Genomic DNA, 27,847 nt, shown 5'->3' on the forward strand with positions numbered 1-27,847 from the left:
AAGTGGCTGGAGAAATAACTAAAGATTGCGGAGGGGTCCCCTGTAGTACCGTGTGAGCCTGGGTGCATTTCCCTCCTAATCCTCGGTTTTCTGGGGAAATGCTCTGAGTCCCAGATGAAAGTCTGGTGGAAAAGCCCACTTCTCTAGAGCTTTCTTGTCGTCTCTGTATGAGTCGAGCTGGCCGTGCTGGGGTGAGGTTGAAGGGGGACACCATGCCCCCCCCCGCCGCCCGCTCCTGTTTTTAAGATTTGAAGTTAACATGTTTTATTCTGGAAATAATCATTATAGGAAAAAGCAAAACACAATTCATGAAAACTACTTACAATCCTGCCACTTGCAGATAACTTCCATTAGCATTTTGTCATATAGCCTTCTAGACTTTTTTTTTTTTAAAGGAGACATACTTTAATAGCCTTTTCAGATAATTGTGGTTATTTTTTGATATTGTATGGAAATTCAACAAGTAGTCATTTCTTTTTTTTTTTTTTTTTATGGCTGTGTTGGGTCTTCGTTTCTGTGCGAGGGCTTTCTCTAGTTGTGGCAAGCGGGGGCCACTCTTCATCGCGGTGCGCGGGCCTCTCACTATCGCGGCCTCTCTTGTTGCGGAGCACAGGCTCCAGACGCGCAGGCTCAGTAATTGTGGCTCACGGGCCTAACTGCTCCGCGGCATGTGGGATCTTCCCAGACCAGGGCTCGAACCCGTGTCCCCTGCATTGGCAGGCAGATTCTCAACCACTGCGCCACCAGGGAAGCCCTCAACATTTTTATATGTATATGCGTGTATATTATTTAAGAAGTCATATGTTATTTTATAACTTTTTTCAATGAATTTATCATTCATGAGTTTCCAGTCAGTAAATATACAATGTATTTTTATAGTGGGTATGTATATTTAAAGATGTGCATCCCATATACTTTATTTTAAACTTTTCTTTATTTTATAAATTTATTTTATTTATTTATTTTTGGCTGTGTTGGGTCTTCATTGCTGCGTGCAGGCTTTCTCTAGTTGCGGCGAGCGGGGGCTACTCTTCGTTGCAGTGCGTGGGCTTCTCATTGCGGTGGCTTCTCTTGTTGCGGAGCACGGGCTCTAGGCGCGTGGGCTTCAGTAGTTGTGGCTCGCGGGCTCAGTAGTTGTGGCTCGCGGGCTCAGTAGTTGTGGCACACGGGCTCAGTAGTCGTGGCTTGTGGGCTCTAGAGCGCAGGCTCAGTAGTTGTGGTGCACAGGCTCAGTAGTTGTGGCTCGTGGGCTCTAGAGCTCAGGCTCAGTAGTTGTGGCACATGGGCTTAATTGCTCTTTGGTATGTGGGATCTTCCCGGACCAGGGCTCGAACCCGTGTCCCCTGCATTGGCAGGTGGATTCTTAACCACTGCGCCACCAGGGAAGCCCCTTAAACTTTTTTATTATTATTAATCATTAGGTAGAAAAAAAGTTGAGGATCTTAGGTGACCTATACTAAGAGAACACAGCTGTGGTATTTTTATTTAGCATGTCGGTGAACATGTTCTCTCTAAGCACAAGAAAACGACTTGCTTGCTTACTGATTTTTCTTTTGTTTCTTCCTTTCTTTCGTGGTTGTGTCGGCAGAAGATGAACAAGTGTCTGCGGTTTGAGGCACGGGCTTGTCTGCGCCCGTGTCGGCCACCCACAGGAGAGCACAGAAGACGTCCCCTAGCGTCAGAGCCTTGGGACTCACACTCTGAGGATGGTGGACCAGTTTGCCTCCTTCCCTGCCTTAAAAGCAGCGTGGGGCTCCTTCCCCCCTTCTTCCTGTCCCCTTTGCATGTGAAATACTGTGAAGAAACCGCCCTGGCACTTTTCCGCCTTGTTGCTTGAATGCACAGCGCAGCGTCTCCAAGCTCCTGTGGCTGCCTGCCACGTCACACAGCATCATTCCAGACTCCAAGGTCATCACCACCCATGAGTCACTCTGGCTGCACTTCTCCACGCCTGGAAGGAGTTTTTTAAAAATCTTCCTTTTAGATTTCGATCCAGTCCTAGCACTTGGTTTCATTGGAATCGTGAGAACAGCCAGCCGTGGAACTACTTGGGGTCTTTAACCCACCGAGGAAGACAAAGGAAAACAATGAAATCCTTGAGTGCAGTGCTCGTCCGCTTGTTTACAGGGCCCTCCTCCGTTTTCTGGGTTTTTTTTCTTTTCTTTTAAATGAGTTTAAAGATTGTGTTCAGAGAGTAAATATTATATCCATTTAATGATTTTACAGTATTATGTTGAACCTTTAAGTAGGGTTGCCAGCCGGGGTTTCTCAAAAACCAAATATGCCGGACAGGGTGTGGTCACACCAGGGAGAGGGAAGGCTGGCCCACGGCCCCGCTTCCTGTGTCCCGGCCGCGCCCGGGAAGTGCCCGATCCTGGAAGCGTGAGGTGTTCGCCAATTACCTAGATCCCAGGGCCCCCGGCCCCTCCTTCCCCAGGGGCTGGGGCTCTTCTTTACAACTGTTTGCACATGGCCGGGGAGGGAACTGGGACTCTTGCGTCCTGTGTCTGAGCGTGTGGAGCGCAGGGCAGTGTCACCCGAGGGCGTGTCCTGCTCCATCGAGACAGACGGCAAACCCCGTGTTTTTTTTTTAAATTATGTTTCTTTGGTTTCTGTTTATTTAGTTTTAGGGATTCTCTTGCTTGTTTTCAAAGAGAAACGTTCATAACTGGAGAGCATTGCAGTGAAAGCAGCTCGGGGTGTTGGCGCTAATGCCAGCTGTTCATACTGCTCTTTCAAGACAGCCTCCCCGTATCGATCGGTCGCCATGAGGGAATAAACAAGCCTTTAGCGTGAAGATGATCAAAAGATCCAAAACCCAGTGCGATCCGCCAGCCTTTGTTTGCAAGGCGGGTCGGTCGCCGAAGACCGACCCGTAAGTGGCTTTACGGACGCCGAGACGGAGAAGGCCTGAGTGTAGCAACCACGTGTTCACAGCTGCTATTAACCCCAGAAGGACTGAGATGACCCCTCCGGTCTATTTTTGTGTTGTTTTTGCACAGACTCCGGAAAAGTGAAGGCTGCCAATCCGAGTAGTACTCAGATGTGAGGAACTGCTGGTCTTGGATTTTTTTTCCATTAAATTCAGCTGATCATATTGATCAGTAGATAAACGTAAATAGCTTCCAATTTTAAAAGTCAAATTGCAGTGTTTTTTCACTGTATCAAAGCAATGTCAGTGCTTTATTTAATAATTCTCTCCTGTATCATGGCATTTGTCTACTTGCTTATATATTACATTATCAATGATGCATTTGTAATTTTACATGTAAGATGCATTATTTGCCAGTTTTCTTCTCTAGGCTGTGGACCTCATGTGCATCTAGAAAGACAGAACTCTTGCTCTACACAAGTTGCACAAATGTTACCTAAGCATTAAGTCACCGTAGAACATAGTAGGAGTGTAACCTCAGTTCGCTCTGTGATGTCAAGTGCAGAATGTACAATTAACTGGTGATTTCCTCATCCTTTTGATACTACTTGTACCTGTATGTCTTTTAGAAAGACATTGGCGGAGTCTGTATCCCTTTTGTATTTTTAATACAATAATTGTACATATTGGTTATATTTTTGTTGAAAATGGTAGAAATGTACTATGTTTATGCCTCTACGTCCAGTTTGTACAAGCTGGAAAATAAATAAATATAACATAATGCCTTGCCTATATTCTTAACGACTCGTGCATGCTTTTTCTTACTGAAGCGTAAGAAAGCCCTTGGATCTCACTGCAGGAGCGAGTCCACAGGGCACTGAGGGTAGACCGACGATGTCGCCTAAAACTGCCCAAATAGCCTATTCTTTTAGGTAGCTTTCTGTTGATTCAGAGAAAAGAAATTGATACCATTCATGTTAACAGAAATTAATATCATTCATGTGTCCAGAATTCATAGTGTTTGAGATTCAGTGAAAAATTATGATATCACTATGTATCTATTGAATACATAGCATTTGTCTCTGCCCAATTCCTTTCCAATAAAAATCTCTATGGGACATAATATTTTTGATTCCCAATATACATTCAAGATCCTGGCCACTAAGTTAAGAGTACAATCTAGCAAGTGATTTGGAACTTCTACATCAAATATCATTGTTCTGTCTACGAGTCCTAATGCGTGGTAGGTCTGAATAATATTTTGGTCTATGAGAAGGGCACTTATATTTAAAAAGGTGAGAATCAGTTAAGCAGCAACCCTTTCGAGCACATTTTGAAATCAAGGATTATTTCTTATCCTCAAGCAGGCGTTAATAAAAGTCCCGTCCATCACCCACCCGGAAACCACAGAAGGCGGAGTGGCAAGGATGTGGAAACGTGAGCACGAAATGTGAGGAAATGTGAAGGCGTCTAGAAAGATGGCAGGAGTTCAGTCCTGATGCTAAAGGGAAAATGGCCAAACTTAAAACTCTTCCTGAGGCATTTGTGCTATCTTGGTGAGTAAATTTTGAAAATCTGGCCACCAAAACAGTTTGGAGAATGAAAACCATTCCTGTATCTTCAGCTGTACCTGTTCAGAACGCAGGTGCCCCGTGTGGACACATGTGTTCCCACGTGTCTGCCTCTATCATCTGTTCACTGTGAAACCCTTCCCTCAGGGAAGCCCTATCACAACAGCAACCCGTGCTCTCCTTAAATTTCTGTCATTGAAAAAGCTTTTCTCTAATGTGTTTTGTTTTGTTTTGTTTTTTTATTTATTTTTGGCTGTGTTGGATCATCGTTGCCACGCACGGGCTTTCTCTGGTTGCGGCGAGCGGGGGCTACTCTTCGTTGCGGTGCGCGGGCTTCTTATTGCGGTGGCTTCTCGTTGCAGAGCACGGGCTCTAGGTGCGCGGGCTTCAGTAGTTGTGGCTCGCGGGCTCTAGAGCGCAGGCTCAGTAGTTGTGGCGCACGGGCTTAGTTGCTCTGTGGCATGTGGGATCCTCCCGGACCAGGGCTCGAACCCGTGTCCCCTGCATTGGCAGGCAGATTCTCAACCACTGCGCCAGCAGGGAAGCCCCCCTTATTTTATTCTTAAAAAGCGTTAGTGATGAAGACAAGCCCAAGTGTCCCCGGGAGCAAGAGCACACCTGGCACGGTCACCTGCCACACGGAGCTACCCATGTCCCTTGGCCAGGATGACACTCGAGCAGGGAGTCCAGCGGGCGCCTGAAGCAGACACAGGCCCACGTTTCCTGGTGTGCGGGTTGGGCTCCCGGTGGCTTGGGGGCTGGCAGGGGAAGAGGGCTGGGGTTAGAGGGCAAGGGCCCCCTGGGCTTATCCCGGATTGCTCTCTTGCCTTTATGCTCCCAGAATTGGTGCACTAGGGCTGCTGTAACAAAATACCACAGAAAGGTATTTTCTCATAGTTCTGGGGGCTGAAGTCCAAGGTCAAGTTGCTGGCAGGTGTGGCTCTCCAGAGGCCTCTTCCTGGGCTGCAGACGGCCGCCTTCTCACTGTGAGCGCACCCCTGGTGTCTTTTCTCTTCCTCTAAGGACCTCAGTCCTATCTATTATTTAGGGCCTCACTCTTATGCCCTCATTTAAGCCCAGTGACGCCTTTAAAGGCCCCATCTCCAAATATAGTCACATTGGGGATTGGGGGGTCCAACATACAGATTTGGGGGGACACCATTCGTAGCAGGGGCCACTGAGCCACCAGAGCGAGATCTCAGGTTCCTGATGGCAGGAGCCCCCAGGAGGCTCTAAGGAATGTTCATGAGACACTCTTCACCAGTGATGGCCCTCCAGGTGCCATTTCCCTCTGCTTGTGATAGGTGAGATCCTTAAAAACTGACCTGTGGTCCTTCGGGTCTCTCATAATGACCCCAGTACTTGTCTCTCCCCAGGAAACACTCTGCTGAGTCCAGGGTCTCCTTTGTAGCTGGTTTTTAGTATCACAGAGCCTTTCCTAAGTAGCAAACTTTTGGTGTACTTTTTGAAGAATTTTTTTTTTTACTGAAGTATAGTTGATTTACAATGTTGTATTAGTTTCAGGTGTACAGCAAAGTGATTCAACTACATATATATATATATATATATATATATATATATATATATTCTTTTTCAGACTCTTTTCCATTATAGCTTATTACAAGATACTGAGTATAGTTCTCTGTGCTATACAGTAGGTCCTTGTTGTTTATCTATTTATATACAGTAGTGTGTATATGTTAATCCCAAATTCCTAATTTCACCCCATTTTCCCCTTCGGTAACCATAAGTTTGTTTTCTATGTCTGTGAGTCTTTCTATTTTGTAAATAAGTTCATGTGTATCATATTTTAGATTCCACATATGAGTGATACCATATGATATTTGTCTTTCTCTGTCTGACTTACTTCACTTAGTATGATAATCTCTAGGTCCATCCATGTTGCCTTTGATGGCATTATTTCATTCTATTTTATGGCTGAGTAATATTCCATTGTATATAGGTACCACATCTTTATCCATTCATGTGTCGATGGGCATTTATGTTGCTTCCATGTCCTGGCTATTGTAAATAGTGCTGCAGTGAACATTGGGGTGCATGTACCTTTTCAAAATAGAGTTTTCACTGGATATATGCCCAGCAGTGGGGTTACTGGATCATATGGCAACTCTATTTTCAGTTTTTTAAGGAGCCTCCATACTGTTCTTCAGAGTGGCTGTACCAATTTACATTCCCACCAATAGTGCAGGAGGGCTCCCTTTTCTCCACACCCTCTCCAGCATTTATTTGTAGACATATTTCGTAAAAGGTGGAGAGAGGTTTGCAAGTGCACAAACACACTGTAACAGTGTGAATGAGCAAGTGGTGGCTAAGGAGGCTGCATTATCGTCACCTCATGGCCCCAAACCAGAGGCGTGATTGGAACCCACAGCCTGTGCTGTGGGACCCAAGGCCAGTGCAGAGCAGAGCCCTTGTGAAGGTCCAGGGGGGACAAGAAAAGTGGCTGCTTCAGCCAGCTCCCTGATGCTTGGACTGGGCATGAGGCCAGCTGGCACGGTCTGCCTGGCGTGGGATGTGGTAGGGGTACTGTCAGGGCAGGGGTGGGGTCGTGAGCCCAGGCCAAGGGCTCCGGCTATAGGAATAGGAAAATGTCTCAGAAGTCCTCAAAAACTCAAGTGAAAGTTTTTCAATGATCAGAGTCTAATGATTATCACAATTTGAAAGCCATTTTTCTCAAGACACTTTCACGTTCTTCACGGTCAGAAGTTTCATAAGCTTTGTTATTATGGAAATAATAATACTAACGCATCATTTGCTCTTTTCTCTGCATTGACATTGCACTAATGGTACAAAAGCAAGGGTGGTACCTTAGCAAGGATTAAAGCAGCGGCACCAAAGCGAACCAGCAGTCACTGTGTTTTTCACCATCGTGTACTTGCAGTAAAACAAACAAACCAGCAAACAAAACCACACCAGTCTTTGATGAGACAGTAAAGTGTTTAAAATTGCACGAAATCCTACCTCTTGAGTACTTGTCTTTTCTACATTCTGGATGAAGAAATGGAAATACAAACAAAGCGCTTCTGCTGCATACCAAAGTATTGATACAATGATTGAAAAAGCACTTTTCTGTTTGTGTGTCAATCATACCTCAGTAAAGTGGTTTTTTAAAAAAGAAAACGCACTCTGGATTGTTGGAGCATAAGATTTGGATAGGTGATGTTATTAACTGAATGTTGTGTCCCCAAGATTCATATGTTGAAATGAATACTCCGCCATGTGATGATATTAAGAGGAGGAACCTGTGAGAGGTCATCAGGATTAGGTGAGGTCATGAGGGTGGAGCCCTCGTGAACGGGTTTAGTGCCCTTATAAGGGTCAGGAGAGAGCTTGCTGCCTCTCTCTGCTTTCCACCTGTGAGGATACAACGAGAATTCAGCAGTCTGCATGGAGACCTCTCTCCAGAATTCATCCAGGCTATTGCCCTGATCTCAGACTTCCAGCCTCCAGAACTGTGGGGAATAAATTTCTGTTGTGTATGCGCACCCAATCTATGATAATTTGTTATAGCAGCCCACACTGAGACATATAATGAAATGTGTCAACAAAAAAAGGTTGAAAACCACTTCCTTAAAATTTAGGTTGGGCTCCTATTACCCAGACCATTTTGATCCTTCCTTACTAAAAACAAGTAGACATAAGTCACACATGAAAATTATGAGTTTCTACTTGAAAATGACGAACAACTAAGCTGTTAGGGTGAATTTGAAGGAGTGTGGACATCCAGGGTCACTTGAGGACAAGGTAAAACTCATTTATCTGTGGAAAGTATAGATATGAGACTCTTAAGAAATGTTAGTTCCATTTTTCTTGTTGTTTCATTAGAAGAGGAAGATCTAGAACCTTAACAATCCACATTCCATCTTGGTTTGACTATATTATAAATAGAATAGTTTCTGGCGTCACATAGATCTTGGTCTAAAACCCAAATCTTCCTGCTTCCAATTATGTGACTTGGAGAAATTTACATCTCTGAGTCTCCAAAACAGCCCTCCGTGATCTCTGTTTCCTGGTTTTTATACCCTTGTGTCCCCTTCTATGATAGATGTTGGTCCGTCTGACTCATAGAATATGGTAGAAGTGAAGGCACGTAACTTCCAAGGTTAGGTTATAAAAGACGGCAACGTCTGTCTTGAGTTCTTGCTTTTCTTTTGGAGCACACACAGCTCTTGGGGAGAGCCAGCTGCCAGGCCCTGAGGCCACTCAGGCAGCCCCGGCAGAGGCCCTGGTGGTGAAGGACTGGCCAACAGGCACGCCAGTGAGCTTGGAAGAACGTTTCAGCTCCACGGAAGCCTTGAGGTGCCTGGTGCCCTGGTGGACAACTTGCCTGCAACAGCATGAGAGCCTGCGAGGCAACCAAACAGCTAAGCTGCTCCCAGATTCCTGACCACAGAAACTATTTGTTGTTTTACGTTACTGTGTTTTAGGCGTAATTTATTGGGCAGCAGTAAGTATTAATTTTCGACAGTTTGCTAAAATGTTACTTTCATTCTTTGAAATGTGTCCTGAATCTTCCAGAAATGTTTTTCCCTAGAAATCTGGTAAATGTTGACTTAGTTGTCTGAATCTAAACTAGAAATGTCAGAACCACGAAAGCAAACAATCCTTTGCTTGAAATAGGCAGAAGTTTGTGGTCTGGCGCAAAATTATAGAGGTTTTCCTGGAAGGTAGGAGCCAGGCTCACAATCTTAGCTATATTTCACCACCTTTATGATACTGTTTCTCTGGTCATTTTGGTTGTTTGAAGTTAGTTCTCTAGAAGGTTCATTAGGAAAGATTCATGGGGAAAGTTCTTGCTTTAGTTTGACTGAATCTAAAATCCCTAGCTCCCTTCTTTTCTTGAGCATCTTAAAGAGTATGCCATTATCTTCTTGCATAAAGTAGTACTAACTCAAAATCTGATGATAAACTGAGTTTCTTGTCCTTTTAAGTACAGTTGTCCCTTGGAATCCACGGGGGATTGATTCCAGGACCCCCCTTGGATACCAGAATCCACAGATGCTCAAATTCCTAATATAAAATGGTATGGTATTTGCATCTAACTTAAGCACATCCTCCTATATACTTTAAATTCTCTAGATTACTTATAATACCTAATACAGTGTAAATGCTTTGTAAATAGTTGTAAATACAATGTAAATGCTATGTAAACAGTTGCCAGTGTGTGACAAATTCAAGTTTTGCTTTTTGGAACTTTCTGGAATTTTTTTCCGAACATTTTTGATCCGAAGTTGGTTGCATCTGCGGATGTGAAACCCCTGGGCATGGAGGGCTGATTATACTGTGGTCTTTTTGCATTGATGCCTAAAATACATTTTTTCCCCCCTGAAAAGTTATAGTTTTGTTAGAAAAAATCTTGTACTGTGAGTTGTTGGCTACTATTTCATACAAGCAGGGAGCACATTCAGTAGTTTCACATCCTCCCTAAAGAAAGTTCTGTTGAATTTTAGATTTCAGCATTTGTTCTTTTGAATTATTTGGTTTTCCTCTTCAGAGGCCCCCTATAATACACATTAGATCTTCTTTTGCTGTTTTCTATAGCTACCACTTTCTGTCAAATCCTTTTTGTCTCTTTCTTCATTTCCTTTTGATATTTAAAAATAACCTCCTTTGCTATCTTCTACTTCCCTTAAAGCATTTTGTGTTGTATTTGTTATTGTGTTTCATTTGGTTTATCTTTGTTTCTCAAATGATTTTTTCCTAAATAATTTCTGGGTTCTTTCACTTTTCATTTAACACTTTCTTTTTTTCTACTCTTATTTATGCAATTTAAAAATTCTGATTTTTGATGTTTTTATCAAAGCTTATAATAGTTTTCCTTATATTATTTTAAGATATTTTGAAATAGTTGAAGTTCTTATTCATTGCGTGAGCTTGAATTTCTGGCATTATTTCACAGTAAGTAAGGATTTAATATACTCCCAGTTCTCTTTTTCTAATAATAACAACTTTGTTTGAGATTTAATAAATCCTTTTCTGCAGCTCATTTTTAAGTGACAGGAGTATTTCTGTCTTTTTACGAGGGATGAATGAGCCAGGATAGGTTTTCTGACTTCATGACTCTAGATCTCTCTGTTTTGTTGTTTTCAGAAAGTGAACTTCCTGGGATTTTCCTCTTCGGCCCCTCTCCCCTGATCTTATCTGTGATCTCAGGTGGCCTCCGCCTGCAGCGGCTTGAATCAGGATTTTGGTTCCCGACCAGATATTGAAGTCAGGCTACGGCAGTAAGAGAGCTGAATCCTAACAACTAGACCACGAAGGCCAGTGGTCCTGGCCTGTCGACTTTTTTTTTTTTTTTTTTTTTTTCTCTGCAGGAGTTTATTTCTTTTTTTTTTTTTCACACACACACACTGTATTTTATTTTTACAAGAGATAAATAGACTGACACCAAGCATTGTACATGGATGACCACAACAAAAGCAACAATGATTGCCATTACCAAACATGAAACACACTCATACTATGTCATAATATTGACATTCAGTCCAGTAATCCTCCACTGTAACAGCTCCTTTACTTTGCCGTGAAAATTGATTTGTATATTCTTTGCCTCTGAGTCCTTGTGGGATTTTTTTTCTTTTTTAATTCAGACAGAAAGTCACAAAAATTATACTCATCCCCATCAGTTCACTCAGTCCCATGTAATTAATGGCCTGTCGGCTTTATAGAAATGAATTTCCACAAAGAGACCGAAAGTAGTGAAACAAGTACAGTGTTTATTAGGAGGAAAAGAGTACCTGTGAATAGGCTCACGCGGCTGGACTCAAGACAGAAAGTCGCGCCCTCGTGGTAGGTTGAATCTTTTATGGGGCAGTTCTTCTGGGTTTCCTCTAGCCAATCATCTTGCTTTGTCTGGCTCTGAGTCTGTATTTGGTTTATCTCAGGGTCTTCCCCTGGGTGAGCACATCTCTTAGTCAAGACGGATTCTAGCAAAGAGGCCTGTGGGTAGGTTGACATCACTTACTATGGGGTGGCGCCCCTCCCTTTTGACCCCTGAGGAGACTTTCTGCACGTGTGCAGTTGGGAAGGTCTCCTTGACCTTGAGAACGAGGAATATGCGGTCTCTTTATGTTTTCCACGAGCAGGACTCGGTTCCTCTCTGCCCCTGCCGTGACTGTTACCTTTAAGTGTCCACAGGAGGCACACTCCAGCTACTTGCCCTGCTCCTGTTGTTATTTTATCCGGAAGTGTGAACAGGAGGCAGGCTGTAAGTGTCTAACCTGGAGCCCATCTATGTCCTCCCTCATCTGGATGCTCCCCTTTCCTCCTCCCCTGCTGTCCCTGTGCTACTCACTGAGGGCTCTGCTCTCGGCATCTGTGCCTCGGTGCAGGGCTTTGCCATGGAGAGCTGGTCTGGTTAGTCACCGTCAGGGATTCATAGGCAGCAGCTCCCGGATGGACCCAGAATCCTCAGCCTTCCGGCAGCCCTGCTGGAACCTTCTGCACCACGAGGCCTGCAAAGTGCCCTCCATTTCTGCCGCTGTTCTCCCAATAGTCTACCATGCTTTTCAGGGAGCCATCGATAGTAATTTAGTAGATCTCTGTCTTTGGTTTTGCTTCTTGGTTGCCCTGATTGTTTTTAATGGGAAATTCAGAGAGATTAAAACACTGAACTGCCATTACTGCCTAATTCCCAGAATGGTATTTTCTTGCTTTTTTATTTTTAAAGTTAATTAATTATTTTTTGGCTGCATTGGGTCTTCGTTGCTGTGCACAGGCTTTCCCTAGTTGCGGCGAGCGGGGGCTACTCTTCGTTGTGGTGCGCAGGCTTCTCGTTGCGGTGGCTTCTCTTGTTGCAGAGCACGGGCTCTAGGGTGCGCGGGCTTCAGTAGTTGTAGCACGTGGGCTCAGTAGTTGTGGCTTGCGGGCTCTAGAGCACAGGCTCAGTAGTTGTGGTGCACGGGCTTAGTTGCTCCGTGGCATGTGGGATCTTCCCGGACAAGGGCTTGAACCCGTGTCCCCTTCATTGGCAGGTGGATTCTTAACCACTGCACCACCAGGGAAGTTCTCTCTTGCTTTTTTTTTGCAACAAAATTTCCTCAGAAGATTTTAAGAAACTTGTGCATCTATTTACTTTGTTTTTCAGTTAGTTTAAAATAAATATTCATTATGTACCTTTTAAAACATGCACAGAGGTGGAGAGGATGGTACACTGCCACTCTTCCACAGGATCATTTTCAACAATTATTAACAGATAAGTAATCTTATTTCATTTTTAACCCCATATACTCCTGCTCCCTTGATGGATTATTTTGAAGAAAACTCAGGACATCATGTCATTTCAACACAAAATGCTTTCATTTTTCAATTATTTTTGAATGCTGAATTTTGTCTATCCTATAGATAACATCAGGCTGAGGTGATTTACAACTTCACATAAGCACAAGTGCATAGCGGAGCCTTGGTTTCACACATTTTAGGAGAACTGTGACATCAAAATTATTCTTAGAGGTTTATGAGAAGACAACACTAAACAACAACGACAACACCTAAAACCCTCCATCCAGTTTTTACGTCAGTAAATCTGAGAGTTATCCTCAGTTGCCTTTTCTCTCCTAAACAGAACCGGCATCCAGAGTTCTCTCTACCCAACATCCCCAGTATCTCTGTTCCCACCCTTACTGCCTTAGCTCAGGACTCCACATTTCCTTCCTGGACTCTGGTGATGGGCTTCCAATGCATCTCGGGACCTCCAGTCGCACCACTGTCAGCTGCCCCTCCAAGAACCATTAGCAAGATCTTTCTGAACCGTAAATCGATTCATTTGTCTCTTCTGCTTAGAAGCACTTCGTGGCCTCCTGTCTTTAAAGCATAAAGAAAACACTGCTTTTGAAATAAACTAGGCTGCTCAGGACCTGGATCATGTTTCTTCAATCTCTCCTCTTACTCTGTACAAACACTGCCTGTGTTTCCTTCAGTGCTTTAAATTAGACTTCGGTGCTTTTTTATATGTTGTTCTATTTTTCCCCAAAGTCCTCCCCCACACTGCCAGCCAACTCTGACAAGCTTCAGCAATGTCTCTTTCAGCTTTGAAAAAAAATAGCTTACAGAGTACCATGACTACAGTTTGTTCACAGAGAAAACGTGAATATTATTTTGGACTTTCCATATCCTCCTTGCATTTCTTATCTCATTCCTTCCTCCAGACCCTCCGTGAAGTAGGTGAGACAGGTGTTGGCTTCTGTGGATAAGTAACAGGTAGCAGTCAGCAGGAAGTAGGGGGAGAAGACACTGGAAAACTCCAGCAGGTGCATTCTGGAGCTTCCTGAGCATAAAGCACATCTGCTTTTGTTTCACGTGTATCATTTTCAGTAAACGCCGGGGGTGTCTTTCATTATGCAGCTTTTTGACTTTGCTTTTTCCTAAGCTGTCAAGACTGACCACTAATTCTAAGTAATAGGCAACTGAAAAGTTTTCTATTGGAAGAAGGTCAGTTTTTCCCTCACCTTCTTCACTCACAAAAGCACCCAGGTCAAAAGTTTAGGGAAGCTTGGTTTAAAATGGCATCCATGTTTTGTTATTGTAATTTTTGATTTCTAAATACGGAAGAGATTTAATAGTAAAATCCCGCTGGTCCAGGTAGAGGTCATGGGAATGCCTCTATCTGAAGGTGAAGAATTGGTTTTAAATTTTTAGATGGCCAAAGGCTGATAAAGAACAGGGCTAGAGAAGCAGTTTATGACCTTTACCTACATTTGAACTGGAATGATAATCTGCATTTCCAAAGGCATGAAGAGTTGCCATTTGAATTTCTGCGGTGGCACTTGGAAAGATTGATCACTCTATTCTGAAAGAAGATGAAAGAATGTGGGTGAGAGGTTACGAGCAGACAACACTGACAATGGGAGCTGACAATCAATGGGAAAAGCTCCAAGAATTCTGTTTTTCTAGATGCAATATTTAGCTCATTTTTTGGTTTACATCTGGTAAACAAAAATTTAGAAATTCAAGTGTTATAACATCTGCTGTCCCACTCCAGCTGACAAGATTTGCTAAAATGGGAAAGGTTTTAGTGTGTGTGTATGAACTGCCTTTCTTCAAGTTGTGGGAATAATTTAGGTTTTCAATGAATGTTTTTTGATGAAAGATACATAAATAATAGAACTAATTTCAAAATTCTGAAACCTTATTTTAAGTTTTACTTTGTAGTTTCAGATAGTAATGTCTTTGCAGGCAGTGATGTGTTTCCTTCAAGGATTTTAATGAACATAACATGTCAAAGATAAACTGATTAATGTGGATGAATAATAATAATAATACCACAGTTTACTCAGGCCTATAACCTCTTCCACTGAATAATGTAATCTTGAGAAAATAATTAGATAAAGCTGATTTTTTTTCAAGATGAAATTTAAGAAAATTTGGATATTTAAGAACTGAAAATAAATCAAAACACCAATTTAGTCCTTCAGAATTATGTTTGAGAATGCTGAAAATTGGCCTTCCTTCAATTAAAAAAAAATTTTTTTATATGTATGTTAGAAGAGACCTCTAGTGTTTATAGTAGCTTACTGCAGTTTCATTTTTTTAAAAGTCTTACCTCTGGGAAGATGGAATAAATGTGTTTTCCTTACTCCTTCCACCAAGTAAAACTAAAAACCCTGACATTATATATAAAACCAACAGATGATTGGTTCTTCTCAGGACCAGATTGGTTTGAGACCTCAGGACCAGAGGTGATGTGCTCCTGCTGTTTTCTTTTTGCCTCACATATCCCAGACTTGGAGCTAAAGAAGCCAGCAACCCAGAATTGCCAGTGAATGCAGACCAAACAAAACAAGCCTGCTCTGTAGCCAAAGAACCAAGAAATGGGCAACTAGCAAGACAGAAAACTGTTAGACAGTAACTGCACTGCTCCAGTGAAACACTGCAGAAAAAATTGGAGCCCCGCCTTACCCATGCCAGCAAAGGCTGAGGTGGGAAGCCTAGTTTCCACTATTCTCAGGCTGTAATGGCAGCGGCACCAACCTCCCCTTAAAACCCCCACTGGTCTAGTGCCAGAAAAAACTGAGCAGGAGCTGGGACTTTCCTCCCTCCCAGGCAGTGTCAGTGGGGACCACGTACATTTCTGCACCTACTTGGCAGTATGAACAGTAATGAGATGCCCTGTCCCTCCTTGCTGGGGTGCTTTCAGAGGAGGCTGGCTGGAGAGTTGGGACTTTTATCTCCACCCAGTAGTAGTGAGGCCATGAGGTCAGTGGAGGCCATGAGGGGAGCAGTAACAAGGCCCCTTGACCCCTCTCACAGGGAGGTAGCAGTGGAGGCTGAGTGTAGGAAAGGGACTCCAGCAGTCATGAGGGGCCCCTCCCCTCAGGTGCCAATGAAGATCAAGTGGGAACCTGAAATTCCACCCCATCTCCAGAAGGAGGCAGTGCAACCTCCACTTCTGTTTGCCCTTCTACAAGAAATTACCTAGACCAGAAATTTAAATAAAGTCCAAATCCCATTATATAATGTCTAGGTTTTAATAGAAAATCACTCATACCGAGAACCAGGAAGATCTCAAACTGAATGAAAAAAAGTCAGTGAATAGATGCCAACATTAAGATGATAAAAATGTTTGAGTTATCTGATAGACATTTTAGAGGATTCATCATAAAAATGCTTCAATAAGCATTACCAATGTGCTTGAAACAAACAAATGTAGACTGTATCACCAAGGAAATAGAAGACATAAAAAGAGAAATGAAACCTTTAGAACTGAAAAATACAGTAACCAAAATAAAAAACTCAATTAATGCGCTCAACGGCAGAATAGAGGGGAGAGAGGAAAGAATCAGTGAACTTGAAGACAGGGCAAAAGAAATTACCCAATCTGAAAAAGAGAAAAATAGATTGAAAAAGGGTAAAGAGACCTTCAGGGACCTCTGGGACTATAACAAAATATTTAACATTCTTGTCATCTGAGTCCTTAGAAGAAGCAGGCAAAGAGGACAGAACTGAAAAAGCACTTAAAGAAATAATAGCTGAAAAGTGAAAGGGAAATGGCATCCTAACTATGTAAGAAAAACCATCTGAATAACAGATTTATCATGGGAAACCATGGAAGCCATAAGGAAGTGACTCAACATTTTTGAAGTGATGAAAGAAAAGAACTGTCAACACAAAATCTATACTCAGCTAGATACCCATCACAAATGAAGAGGAAAGAAGGCATTCTCAGACAAAGAAAAACTAATAAGATTTCTCACCAATAGACCTACCCTAAAAGAACAGCTAAAAGAAGTTCTCAAAACAGAAAAGAAATGATGAAAGAAGGAAATTTGCAACATCTGAAAGGAAGAAAGAACAATGGAAAGAGTAAATATGATGTAAATATAAAACATTTTTTTTTCTTATTTTGGGTTTCCTAAATTATGTTTGAGAGTTGAAGCAAAAGTCATAATACTGCTAGATGTGGTTCTGAATGAATACAGAAAAATATTTAAGCCATTTATAAATGGGGGAGAGTAAAATGACATAAAGATAAGGTTTCTATACTTCTCTCAAATTGGTAAAATAATGATACCAGGAGATGGTTACAAGTTATGAATATATAATGTAATACCTAGCAATCACTAAAAAACTATATAAGAAGATACATTCAAAAACACTGGATGAACCAAAATGGAATACTAAAATATGTTCAGGTAACATGCAGTCAGGAAGGAAAAAGAAAACCAAGAAATGGCAAATAGATCAAACAGATTTGGCAGATTTAAAGTCTACCATACCAATAATTTAAATGCAAATTGCTAAATACACCAATTAAAAAATAAAGATTGGCAGAGTGCATTAAAAACCTGATCCACCTATCTGCTGTTCACAAAAAACTCACTTCAAACATAACAATATAGACAGGTTGAAAGAAAAAGATGGGAAAATTTACATCATGCTATGCAAACATTAATCAAAAGAAAGCAAGATTAACTATATTTATGTTGGATAAGTAGGCTTCAGAGCAAATAAAATTGCCAGAGACAGAGAAAGATATTATATAATGATAAAAGAGTCAATCCACCAAGAAGACATAGCAATCATGAACAGGTGTCTACCACACAACAGACCTTCAAAATACATGAAGAAAAAACTGATAGAACTGAAAGGAAAAATAGACAAATCCACAATTACAGTTGGAGACTTCAATACCCCTCTTTCAACAATTGATAGAACAATTAGGCTGAAATTCAGCAAGGATGTAAAAGAACTGAACACCCTCAACCAACAGGATCTAATCAACATTTATAGAGCAGTCCACCCAACAGCAATGAATAGAAATTATTTTCAAGTACCCATGGAACATATACCAAAATAGACCATATCTTTAGTCATAAAGCAAACTTTACCATATTATCAGACAAAATAAAAAATCACATGATCATATCAATTAATGCAGAAAAAGCATTTGACAAAATTCAACACACTTTCATGATAAAAACTCTCAGAAAAATAGAAATAGACAGGAATACCCTCACCTTGGTAAGAAAGTAGGAAATGCATATGTTTTCGAAACTGGATCAAACCTTAGATAAGAAAACAATGATTTCAAAACCTGGACTGACCTACCCACAATTGGTGATAGAATGGAACCTATACGAGACTCTTATGTTAACCATTTCTCAATGAAATTAAGAATACTAATTCATCATATTATGTGTTACTTTCTATTGGAGATAAGAGATAAGTGTGAGGCTGTTATCTGGGATGGAAGGCTTGGAGCAGAGGGAAAAAGCGAAGTCCAAATTTGGAGCAGAAAACAAGCAAAGAGACTACAGATGCTTCCAAGAGCAATAAAAGCATTAAAGTCCAAAATCATGGCCACTTTCAGAACCAGCAAGTTGGAGTTAACCAAATGCCTCTGAAGCTGTGGTAACATTGAATGAGGCTCTAAACCTGGTAATGTCAAGCAGTCTAAGGAGGCAACCTGAGCCAGCAGGACCATGACCAGATGACCATAGAGCCTGAGTCTTGACCCAACACAGCTCTGGGGTCAAGACTGGAATTCCAGACTGGAACGTAAGCACCAAATCCCATGTTTCCAGAGCCTGGAACTGCAACAGCTTCAGATTTGGGAAAAGTAGACCACTGGCCAACTATGTGTCTGTCGGATGGTAAATTCAATCCAAAATTTACCCTGGGTATTTATGGACACAACATCTACGCACATTAGCCTTTCTCTTAGGAGAGGCAATCTTTTGCTGGCAGGAGGCTCTTAGCGTCACAATGATTTTCTAGTCTAAGTAAATACTTTTTTGTGAACCTAGGAATGCACAGCATTATGTGTATTAGAGCCTATAGAAATCTTTCTACACTGTGAATATACTAAAAGTAGACAATATCCTAATGTCCAAAAGCACTGTGTCTATGTAGCCTCCGCGAGAGTGGACATGAATGGTAATAACCAAGGTTCACTGAGCTTTTCCTATGTGCTAGGCGCTTGGGTAAGCAGGTCACATTTAGGACAAGTTGATCTGTCACAAGCCTGTAAGACAGATAATATTATTCTCACCACTTATCAGATGAAGACCCTGAGGCACAGAAAAGAAGGCATCTTGCTGAAGTTGCAGATAGACTGCTTAGAACTAGAAGGTGAACCCAGCCAGGCTAGCTCCAGATTCTGTGCTCTGGCTCCTTGCTCTGTGAATGATTAAACAGTAAATGTTTGAATTGCTACGTCCAAAAAGGTTGCACAAATGGCTTTCCTTGAAATTGCCTTCGCACACATGATTTTTGGTCAATGGGGAAGACTCTTTACTTCAGAGTCAGTTTGGAAGTTATTTTTTTCTTCACAAAAAGCAGATGGCTGTAAAACCCCTTCTAATTCTGTCTTATTTGAAGTCTCACAGGCTTGAACAAGAAACAAAAGCAGAAAGTGCTGCAACACCAGGGTCGAAAGTTGTAGAAACATGACAGACAAGCCTCAGTGCTGTGTAATATTCCTTGTTCCCTTCTCCCACTTACCTCTCTCTGGCTTCAGAAAATTTTGTTTTTCTCTGCAAAGAATCTACTATTCCTTGCCCTTTGGGGATTGTTTTAACTCGGCTGCTGAGTTTCCTAGTCTTTAGTCTCTTTCAGTATTATTCAATATATGAAAGAAAATATTGGATTCCCTTTAAAAATTATCTTGCTTCCTGGTTGAGTGTCTATGAATGCAACTCTGAGCAGAAGCCTGCTACAACAAGGGCCCCCTTGTTTTACTAGGGTTTCCCATAGTGTGACAGAGAAGGACCACTCCCAGTGACAGACAGGTCATTGCAGGGATTTTACACAATGTTTTGAAGGGAAAAAAATTAACATATACACACTACTATATATAAAATAGATAATCAACAAGAACCTACTGCATAGCACAGGGAACTCTGCTCAATATTCTGTAATAACCTATATGGGAAAAGAATCTGAAAAAGAATGGATATGTGTATATGTATAACTGAATCACTTTGCTGTACACTTGAAACTAACACAACATTGTAAATCAACTATACTCCAATATAAAATTAAAATTTAAAAAATTATTTAGATAGAGAATAAATACCTCATATTTAAAATTCCAAGTTGATGCAACTGTAAGCTAAAAAATGCAGACTTCTTTTAAAATTAGAAAGAAACAGAAGAACCCCAAAACAAGAAAGAGAAAATATTCAATCAGAAAAGAGTAAAATACTTTTAACTGTGTCACAGGTTGACCAGCTCCTGAGAAGAGCTGGAATATCAAAATCTCAGAGTTTATTATTTCTTGTTCATCCTATGTGCTTGAGTTAATTACAATTATATATAATTCTCATTTTGTAATACAGGTTTAGTTATTTTTGTTAACTTTTCAGTTGTTATATACGATACGCTTATTACAAAACTCCTTTTGTTATTCTCATAGTTATTCCCACTGGGCAAGTTAGATCCCCACTAAAAATTGCAATAAAATTCTGTCACTCAAAACAGGAAAATGAGGGAAGCAGCACTCCACCAGGCTGGCCCCATAATTCAGCAGACACTTGATGGTAACTGATTATATACTACACGTTACGATCATTTAACAAAGAAATGGTTAGAAACCAAGACTATAATTTTACAATAGAAATAACAAATATCAACATGAAAAATGTGTCGACTGTGATTTTGCAGATTCCTTTATCCATGTAATAATTTTTTCCTATTATTTCCCTAGGTCATCTTTTCTGAATAAGAGAAAAATTTAAATCAAACTAAGAAGATATATCTACTCTTGGATGAAAAGAGAATACCTTATCTAGAAATAGATTTTTGACTTCAAGAGTCTAAGGATTAGTTTGTGAAGATCAACTGTAAGGGCCTTTAAAGGCTATGAGATAGAAAGCTTTATTGGTCCCTTTTTACTTCATTTAGTAAGGAGAGTTTTGAAAATCAAGAGACTTTGGTTCAATTACTCTTACCGTTCTGTCTTATAGGAAATGAGAGTATTGTGCTCTAAGCATCATGTTTTCATTGTTGTTATTTAATCTTTTGGACAACTGAATTACTTATTTTCTTTTAAATATCCCCAGGGTTTACAGATCTGACTATGGGCTCAGATTTTTGTGATGTGGTTTGGCAATCCTAGAGTATTTGGTCATTTTAGTAAAAAAATAGTCCTTTCATGATTCAGCCCTAGGCACGGGAAAAGATCATTTCTCTCCTCACTCCAGTGTTATCTGAGACTCCACAAACAACGGATTGACACTGTAGCTCAAAGACAGAGGTAAGGATCTGGATTTAGGAAGCAATGGTTAGGGTTATATTATTTACAAATATTTTGTCCCATTCCATAGGTTGTCTTTTCATTTTGTAGATGGTTCTCTTTATGTGCCAAAGCTTTTTTTTTTTTAACATCTTTATTGAAGTATAATTGCTTTACAATGGTGTGTTAGTTTCTGCTTTATAAAAAAGTGAATCAGTTATACATATACATATGTTCCCATATCTCTTGCATCTCCCTCCCTCCCACCCTCCCCATCCCACCCCTCTAGGTGGTCACAAAGCACCAAGCTGATCTCCCTGTGCTATGCGGCTGCTTCCCACTAGCTATCTATTTTACATTTGGTAGTGTATATATGTCCATGACACTCTCTCACCCTGTCACATCTCACCCCTCCCCCTCCCCATATCCTCAAGTCCATTCTCTAGTAGGTCTGTGTCTTTATTCCCGTCTTGCCACTAGGTTCTTCATGGTCTTTTTTTTTTTTTTTCCTTAGATTCCATATATATGTGTTAGCATACTGTATTTATTTTTCTCTTTCTGACTTACTTCACTCTGTATGACAGACTCTAACTCCATCCATCTCATTACAAATACCTCCATTTCATTTCTTTTTATGGCTGAGTAATAGTCCATTGTATATAGAAGATGCCACATCTTCTTTATCCATTCATCTGTCGATGGACACTTAGGTTGCTTCCATGTCCTGGCTATTGTAAATAGAGCTGCAATGAACATTTTGGTACATGACTCTTTTTGAGCTATGGTCTTCTCAGGGTATATGCCCAGTAGTGGGATTGCTGGGTTGTATGGTAGTTCTATTTGTAGTTTTTTAAGGAACCTCCATACTGTTCTCCATAGTGGCTGTATCAATTTACATTCCCACCAACAGTGCAAGAGGGTTCCCTTTCCTCCACACTCTCTCCAGCATTTATTGTTTCTAGATTTTTTGATGATGGCCATTCTGACCGGTGTGAGATGATATCTCATTGTAGTTTTGATTTGCATTTCTCTAATGATTAATGACGTTGAGCATTCTTTCATGTGTCTGTTGGCAATCTGTATATCTTCTTTGGAGAAATGTCTGTTTAGGTCTTCTGCCCATTTTTGGATTGGGTTGTTCATTTTTTTGTTATTGAGCTGCATGAGCTGCTTGTAAATCTTGGAGATTAATCCTTTGTCAGTTGCTTCATTTGCAAATATTTTCTCCCATTCTGAGGGTTGCCTTTTGGTCTTGTTTATGGATTCCTTTGCTGTGCAAAAGCTTTTAAGTTTCATTAGGTCCCATTTGTTTATTTGTGTTTTTATTTCCATTTCTCTAGGAGCTGGGTCAAACAGAATCTTGCTGTGATTTATGTCATAGAGTGTTCTGCCTATGTTTTCCTCTAAGAGTCTGATAGTGTCTGGCCTTACACTTAGGTCTTTAATCCATTTTGAGTTTATTTTTGTGCATGGTGTCAGGGAGAGTTCTAATTTCATACTTTTACATGTATCTGTCCAATTTTCCCAGCACCACTTACTGAAGAGGCTGTCTTTTCTCCACTGTATATGTTTGCCTCCTTTATCAAAGATAAGGTGACCATATGTGCGTGAGTTTATCTCTGGGCTTTCTATCCTGTTGCATTGATCTATATTTCTGTTTTTGTGCCAGTACCAAACTGTCTTGATTACTGTAGCTTTGTAATATAGTCTGAAGTCAGGGAGCCTGATTCCCCCAGCTCCATTTTTCGTTCTCAAGATTGCTTTGGCTATTCGGGGTCTTTTGTGCTTCCATACAAATTGTGAAATTTTTTGTTCTAGTTCTGTGAAAAATGCCAGTGGCAGTTTGATAGGGATTGCATTGAATCTGTAGATTGCTTTGGGTAGTAGAGTCATTTTCACAATGTTGATTCTTCCAATCCAAGAGCATGGTATATCTCTCCATCTGTTTGTATCATCTCTAATTTCTTTCATCAGTGTCTCATAGTTTCCTGCATACAGGTCTTTTGTCTCCTTAGGTAGGTTTATTCCTAGGTATTTTATTCTCTTTGTTGCAGTGGTAAATGGGAGTGTTTCCTTAATTTCTCTTTCAGATTTTTCATCATTAGTGTATAGGAATGCAAGAGATTTCTGTGCATTAATTTTGTATCCTGCTACTTTACCAAATTCATTGATTAGCTCCAGTAGTTTTCTGGTAGCATCTTTAGGATTCTCTATGTATAGTATCATGTCATCTGCAAACAGTGACAGCTTTACTTCTTCTGTTCTGATTTGGATTCCTTTTATTTCTTTTTCTTCTCTGATTGCTGTGGCTAAAACTTCCAAAACTGTTGAATAATAGTGGTGAGAGTGGGCAACCTTGTCTTGTTCCTGATCTTAGTGGAAATGGTTTCAGTTTTTCACCATTGAGGACAATGTTGGCTGTGGGTTTGTCATATATGGCCTTTATTATGTTGAGGAAAGTTCCCTCTATGCCTAGTTTCTGCAGGGCTTTTATCATAAATGGGTGTTGAATTTTGTCGAAAGCTTTCTCTGCATCTATTGAGATGATCATATGGTTTTTCTCCTTCAATTTGTTAATATGGTGTATCATGTTGATTGATTTGCGTATATTGAAGAATCCTTGCATTCCTGGGAGAAACCCCACTTGATCATGGTGTATGATCCTTTTAATGTGCTGTTGGATTCTGTTTGCTAGTGTTTTGTTGAGGATTTTTGCATCTATGTTCATCAGTGATATTGGCCTGTAGTTTTCTTTCTTTGTGACATCTTTGTCTGGATTTGGTATCAGGGTGATGGTGGCCTTGTAGAATGAGTTTGGGAGTGTTCCTCCCTCTGCAATATTTTGGAAGAGTTTGAGAAGGATAGGTGTTAGCTCTTCTCTAAATGTTTGATAGAATTCACCTGTGAAGCCATCTGGTCCTGGGCTTTTGTTGGTTGGAAGGTTTTTAATCACAGTTTCAATTTCAGTGCTTGTGATTGGTCTGTTCATATTTTCTATTTCTTCCTGGTTCAGTCTTGGCAGGTTGTGCATTTCTAAGAATCTGTCCATTTCTTCCAGGTTGTCCATTTTATTGGCATAGAGTTGCTTGTAGTAATCTCTCATGATCTTTTGTATTTCTGCAGTGTCAGTGGTTACTTCTCCTTTTTCATTTCTAATTCTATTGATCTGAGTCTTCTCCCTTTTTCTCTTGATGAGTCTGGCTAATGGTTTACCAATTTTGTTTATCTTCTCAAAGAACCAGCTTTTAGTTTCATTGATTTTTGCTATTGTTTCCTTCATTTCTTTTTCATTTATTTCTGATCTGAACTTTATGATATCTTTCCTTCTGCTAGCTTTGGGTTTTTTTTGTTCTTCTTTCTCTAATTGCTTCAGGTGCAAGGTTAGGTTGTTTATTCGAGATGTTTGCTGTTTCTTGAGGTAGGCTTGTATTGCTATAAACTTCCCTCTTAGCACTGCTTTTGCTGCGTCCCATAGGTTTTGGGTCGTCGTGTCTCCATTGTCATTTGTTTCTAGGTATTTTTTGATTTCCCCTTTGATTTCTTCAGTGATCACTTCGTTATTAAGTAGTGTATTGTGTAGCCTCCATGTGTTTGTATTTTTTACAGATCTTTTCCTGTAATTGATATCTAGTCTCATAGCGTTGTGGTTGGAAGAGATACTTGATACGATTTCAATTTTCTTAAATTTACCAAGGCTTGATTTGTGACCCAAGATATGATCTATCCTGGAGAAGGTTCCATGAGCACTTGAGAAAAATGTGTATTCTGTTGTTTTGGGGTGGAATGCCCTATAAATGTCAATTAAGTCCATCTTGTTTAATGTATCATTTAAAGCTTGTGTTTCCTTATTTATTTTCATTTTGGATGATCTGTCCATTGGTGAAAGTGGGGTGTTAAAGTCCGCTACTATGATTGTGTTGCTGTCGATTTCCCCTTTTATGGCTGTTAGTATTTGCCTTATGTATTGAGGTGCTCCTATGTTGGGTGCATAAATATTTACAATTGTTATACCTTCCTCTTGGCTCGATCCCTTGATCATTATATAGTGTCCTTCTTTGTCTCTTGTAATAGTCTTTATTTTAAAGTCTATTTTGTCTGATATGAGAATTGCTACTCCAGCTTTCTTTTGATTTCCATTTGCATGGAATATCTTTTTCCATCCCCTCACTTTCAGTCTGTATGTGTCTCTAGGTCTGAAGTGGGTCTCTTGTAGACAGCATATATATAGGTCTTGTTTTTGTATCCATTCAGCCAGTCTGTGTCTTTTGGTGGGAGCATTTAATCCATTTACATTTAAGGTAATTATCAATATGTATGTTCCTATTCCCATTTTCTTAAATGTTTTGGGTTTGTTATTGTAGGTGTTTTCCTTCTGTTGTGTTTCTTGCCTAGGGAAGTTCTTTAGCATTTGTTTTAAAGCTGGTTTGGTGGTGCTGAACTCTCTCAGCTTTTGCTTGTCTGTAAAGGTTTTAATTTCTCCATCAAATCTGAATGAGATCCTTGCTGGGTAGACTAATCTTGGTTTTAGGTTTTTCTCCTTCATCACTTTAAGTATATCCTGCCACTCCCTTCTGGCTTGCAGAGTTTCTGCTGAAAGATCAGCTGTTAACCTTATGGGGATTCCCTTGTGTGTTATTTGTTGTCTTTCCCTTGCTGCTTTTAATATGTTTTCTATATATTTAATTTTTGACAGTTTGATTAATATGTGTCTTGGCGTGTTTCTCCTTGGATTTATCCTGTATGGGACTCTCTGTGCTTCCAGGACTTGATTAACTATTTCCTTTCCCATATTAGGGAAGTTTTCAACTATAATCTCTTCAAATATTTTCTCAGTCCCTTTCTTTTTCTCTTCTTCTTCTGGGACCCCTATAATTCGAATGTTGGTGCGTTTAATGTTGTCCCAGAGGTCTCTGAGACTGTCCTCAGTTCTTTTCATTCTTTTTTCTTTATCCTGCTCTGCAGTAGTTATTTCTACCATTTTATCTTCCAGGTCACTTATCCTTTCTTCTGCCTCAATTATTCTGCTATTGATCCCATCTAGAGTATTTTTAACTTCATTTATTGTGTTTTTCATCGTTGCTTGGTTCCTCTTTAGTTCTTCTACGTCCTTGTTAAATGTATCATGCATTTTGTCTATTCTATTTCCAAGATTTTGGATCATCCTTACTATCATTATTCTGAATTCTTTTTCAGGTAGACTACCTGTTTCCTCTTCATTTGTTAGGTCTGGAGCGTTTTGACCCTGCTCCTTCACCTGCTGTGTGTTTTTCTGTCGTCTCATTTTGCTTATCTTACTGTGTTTGGGGTCTCCTTTTCACAGGCTGCAGGTTTGTAGTTCCTGTTGTTTTTGGTATCTGTCCCCAGTGGCTAAGGTTGGTTCAGTGGGTTGTGTAGGCTTCCTGGTGGAGGGAACTAGTGCCTGAGTTCTGGTGCATGAGGCTGGATCTTGTCTTTCTGGTGGGCACGTCCACGTCTGGTGGTGTGTTTTGGGGTGTTTGTGGCCTTATTATGATTTTAGGCAGCCTCTGTGCTAATGGATGGGGCTGTGTTCCTGTCTTGCTAGTTGTTTGGCATAGGGTGTCCAGCACTGTAGCTTTCTGGTCATTGAGTGAAGCTGGGTCTTGATGTGGAGATGGAGATCTCTGAGAGATTTTTGCCCTTTGGTATTACGTGGAGCTGGGAGGTCTCTTGTGGACCAATGTCCTGAAGTTGGCTCTCCCACCTCAGAGGCACGGCCCTGATGCCTGGCTGGAGCACCAAGGGCCTTTCTTGCACACGGCTCAGAGTAAAAGGGAGAAAAAATAGAAAGCAAGCAAGAAAGAAGATATAATATAGTGAAGTAAAATAAAGCTATTATAAAGCAAAGCTATACAGACAGAATCTCACCCAGAAGCATATACATATACACTCACAAAAAAAGGAAAAGGGGAAAAATTAATATATCCTGCTCCCAAAGTCCACCTCCTGAATTTGGGATGATTCGTTGTCTATTCAGGTATTCCACAGGTGCAGGCACATCAAGTTGTTTGTGGAGCTTTAATCTGCTGCTCCTGAGGCTGCTGGGAGAGGTTTCCCTTTCTCTTCTCTGTTCGCACAGTTCCCGGGGTTCCGTTTGGATCTGGCCCCGCCTCTGCGTGTAGGTCGCCTGAGGGCGTCTGTTCTTTGCCCAGACAGGACGGGGTTAAAGGAGCAGCTGCTTCGGGGGCTCTGGCTCACTCAGGCGGGGGGAGGGAGCGGTACGGAGGAGGCGGGGCGAGCCTGCGGCGTCAGAGGCGTCGTGACGTTGCAGCAGCCCGAGGCGCGCCGTGCGTTGTCCCGGAGAAGTTGTCCCCGGATCACGGGAGCCTGGCCGTGGCGGGCTGCACAGGCTCCCGGGAGGGGCGGTGTGGAGAGTGACCTGGGCTCGCACACAGGCTTCTTGGTGGCGGCAGCAGCAGCCTTAGCGTCTCAGGCCCGTCTCTGGGGTCCGTGCTGACAGCTGCGGCTTGCACCCGCCTCTGGGGTCCGTGCTAATGGCTGCGGCTCATGCCCGTCTCTGGAGCTCGTTTAGGTGGCGCTCTGAATCCCCTCTCCTCGCGCACCAGGAAACAAAGAGGTAAGAAAAAGTCTCTTGCCTCTTCGGCAGCTGCAGACCTTTTCCCGGGCTCCCTCCCGGCTAGCCGTGGCGCACTAACCCCTTCAGGCTGTGTTCACGCCGCCAACCCCAGTCCT

The 27,847-nt window shown here is 41.3% G+C and overlaps 2 protein-coding genes and 1 long non-coding RNA gene across 18 annotated transcripts in view; 2 read left to right on the top strand and 1 right to left on the bottom strand.

Moving 5' to 3' along the window:
* The window catches only part of RAPGEF2 (Rap guanine nucleotide exchange factor 2), a 246,738-nt gene extending 243,085 nt beyond the window's left edge, over nt 1-3,653 (top strand). For all 14 annotated transcript variants that reach the window (XM_082461630.1, XM_082461631.1, XM_082461642.1 and 11 more), the window contains one exon: nt 1,589-3,653. In XM_082461630.1, coding sequence (XP_082317756.1) covers nt 1,589-1,614 — 26 coding nt within the window. In that variant the 3' untranslated portion in view covers nt 1,615-3,653. The remainder of the gene's footprint in view (nt 1-1,588) is intronic.
* LOC309660856 lies at nt 3,563-17,057 on the bottom strand. The gene is made up of 2 exons (XR_014263684.1): nt 11,118-17,057; nt 3,563-10,739 (listed from the first exon to the last, which is right to left on the bottom strand). It is a non-coding gene; the product is annotated as an uncharacterized lncRNA (long non-coding RNA).
* A 10,575-nt stretch (nt 17,058-27,632) lies between these two features.
* Nucleotides 27,633-27,847, top strand: part of LOC309660798 (uncharacterized protein) — a 336,267-nt gene continuing 336,052 nt past the window's right edge. For all 3 annotated transcript variants that reach the window (XR_014263638.1, XR_014263639.1, XM_082461925.1), the window contains exon 1: nt 27,633-27,731. The gene's annotated coding sequence lies outside the window, so the exon portion shown is untranslated. The remainder of the gene's footprint in view (nt 27,732-27,847) is intronic.

This window comes from Balaenoptera physalus (assembly GCF_965194825.1).
Source record: "Balaenoptera physalus genome assembly, chromosome: 5".
Taxonomy (NCBI): Eukaryota; Metazoa; Chordata; class Mammalia; order Artiodactyla; family Balaenopteridae; genus Balaenoptera; species Balaenoptera physalus.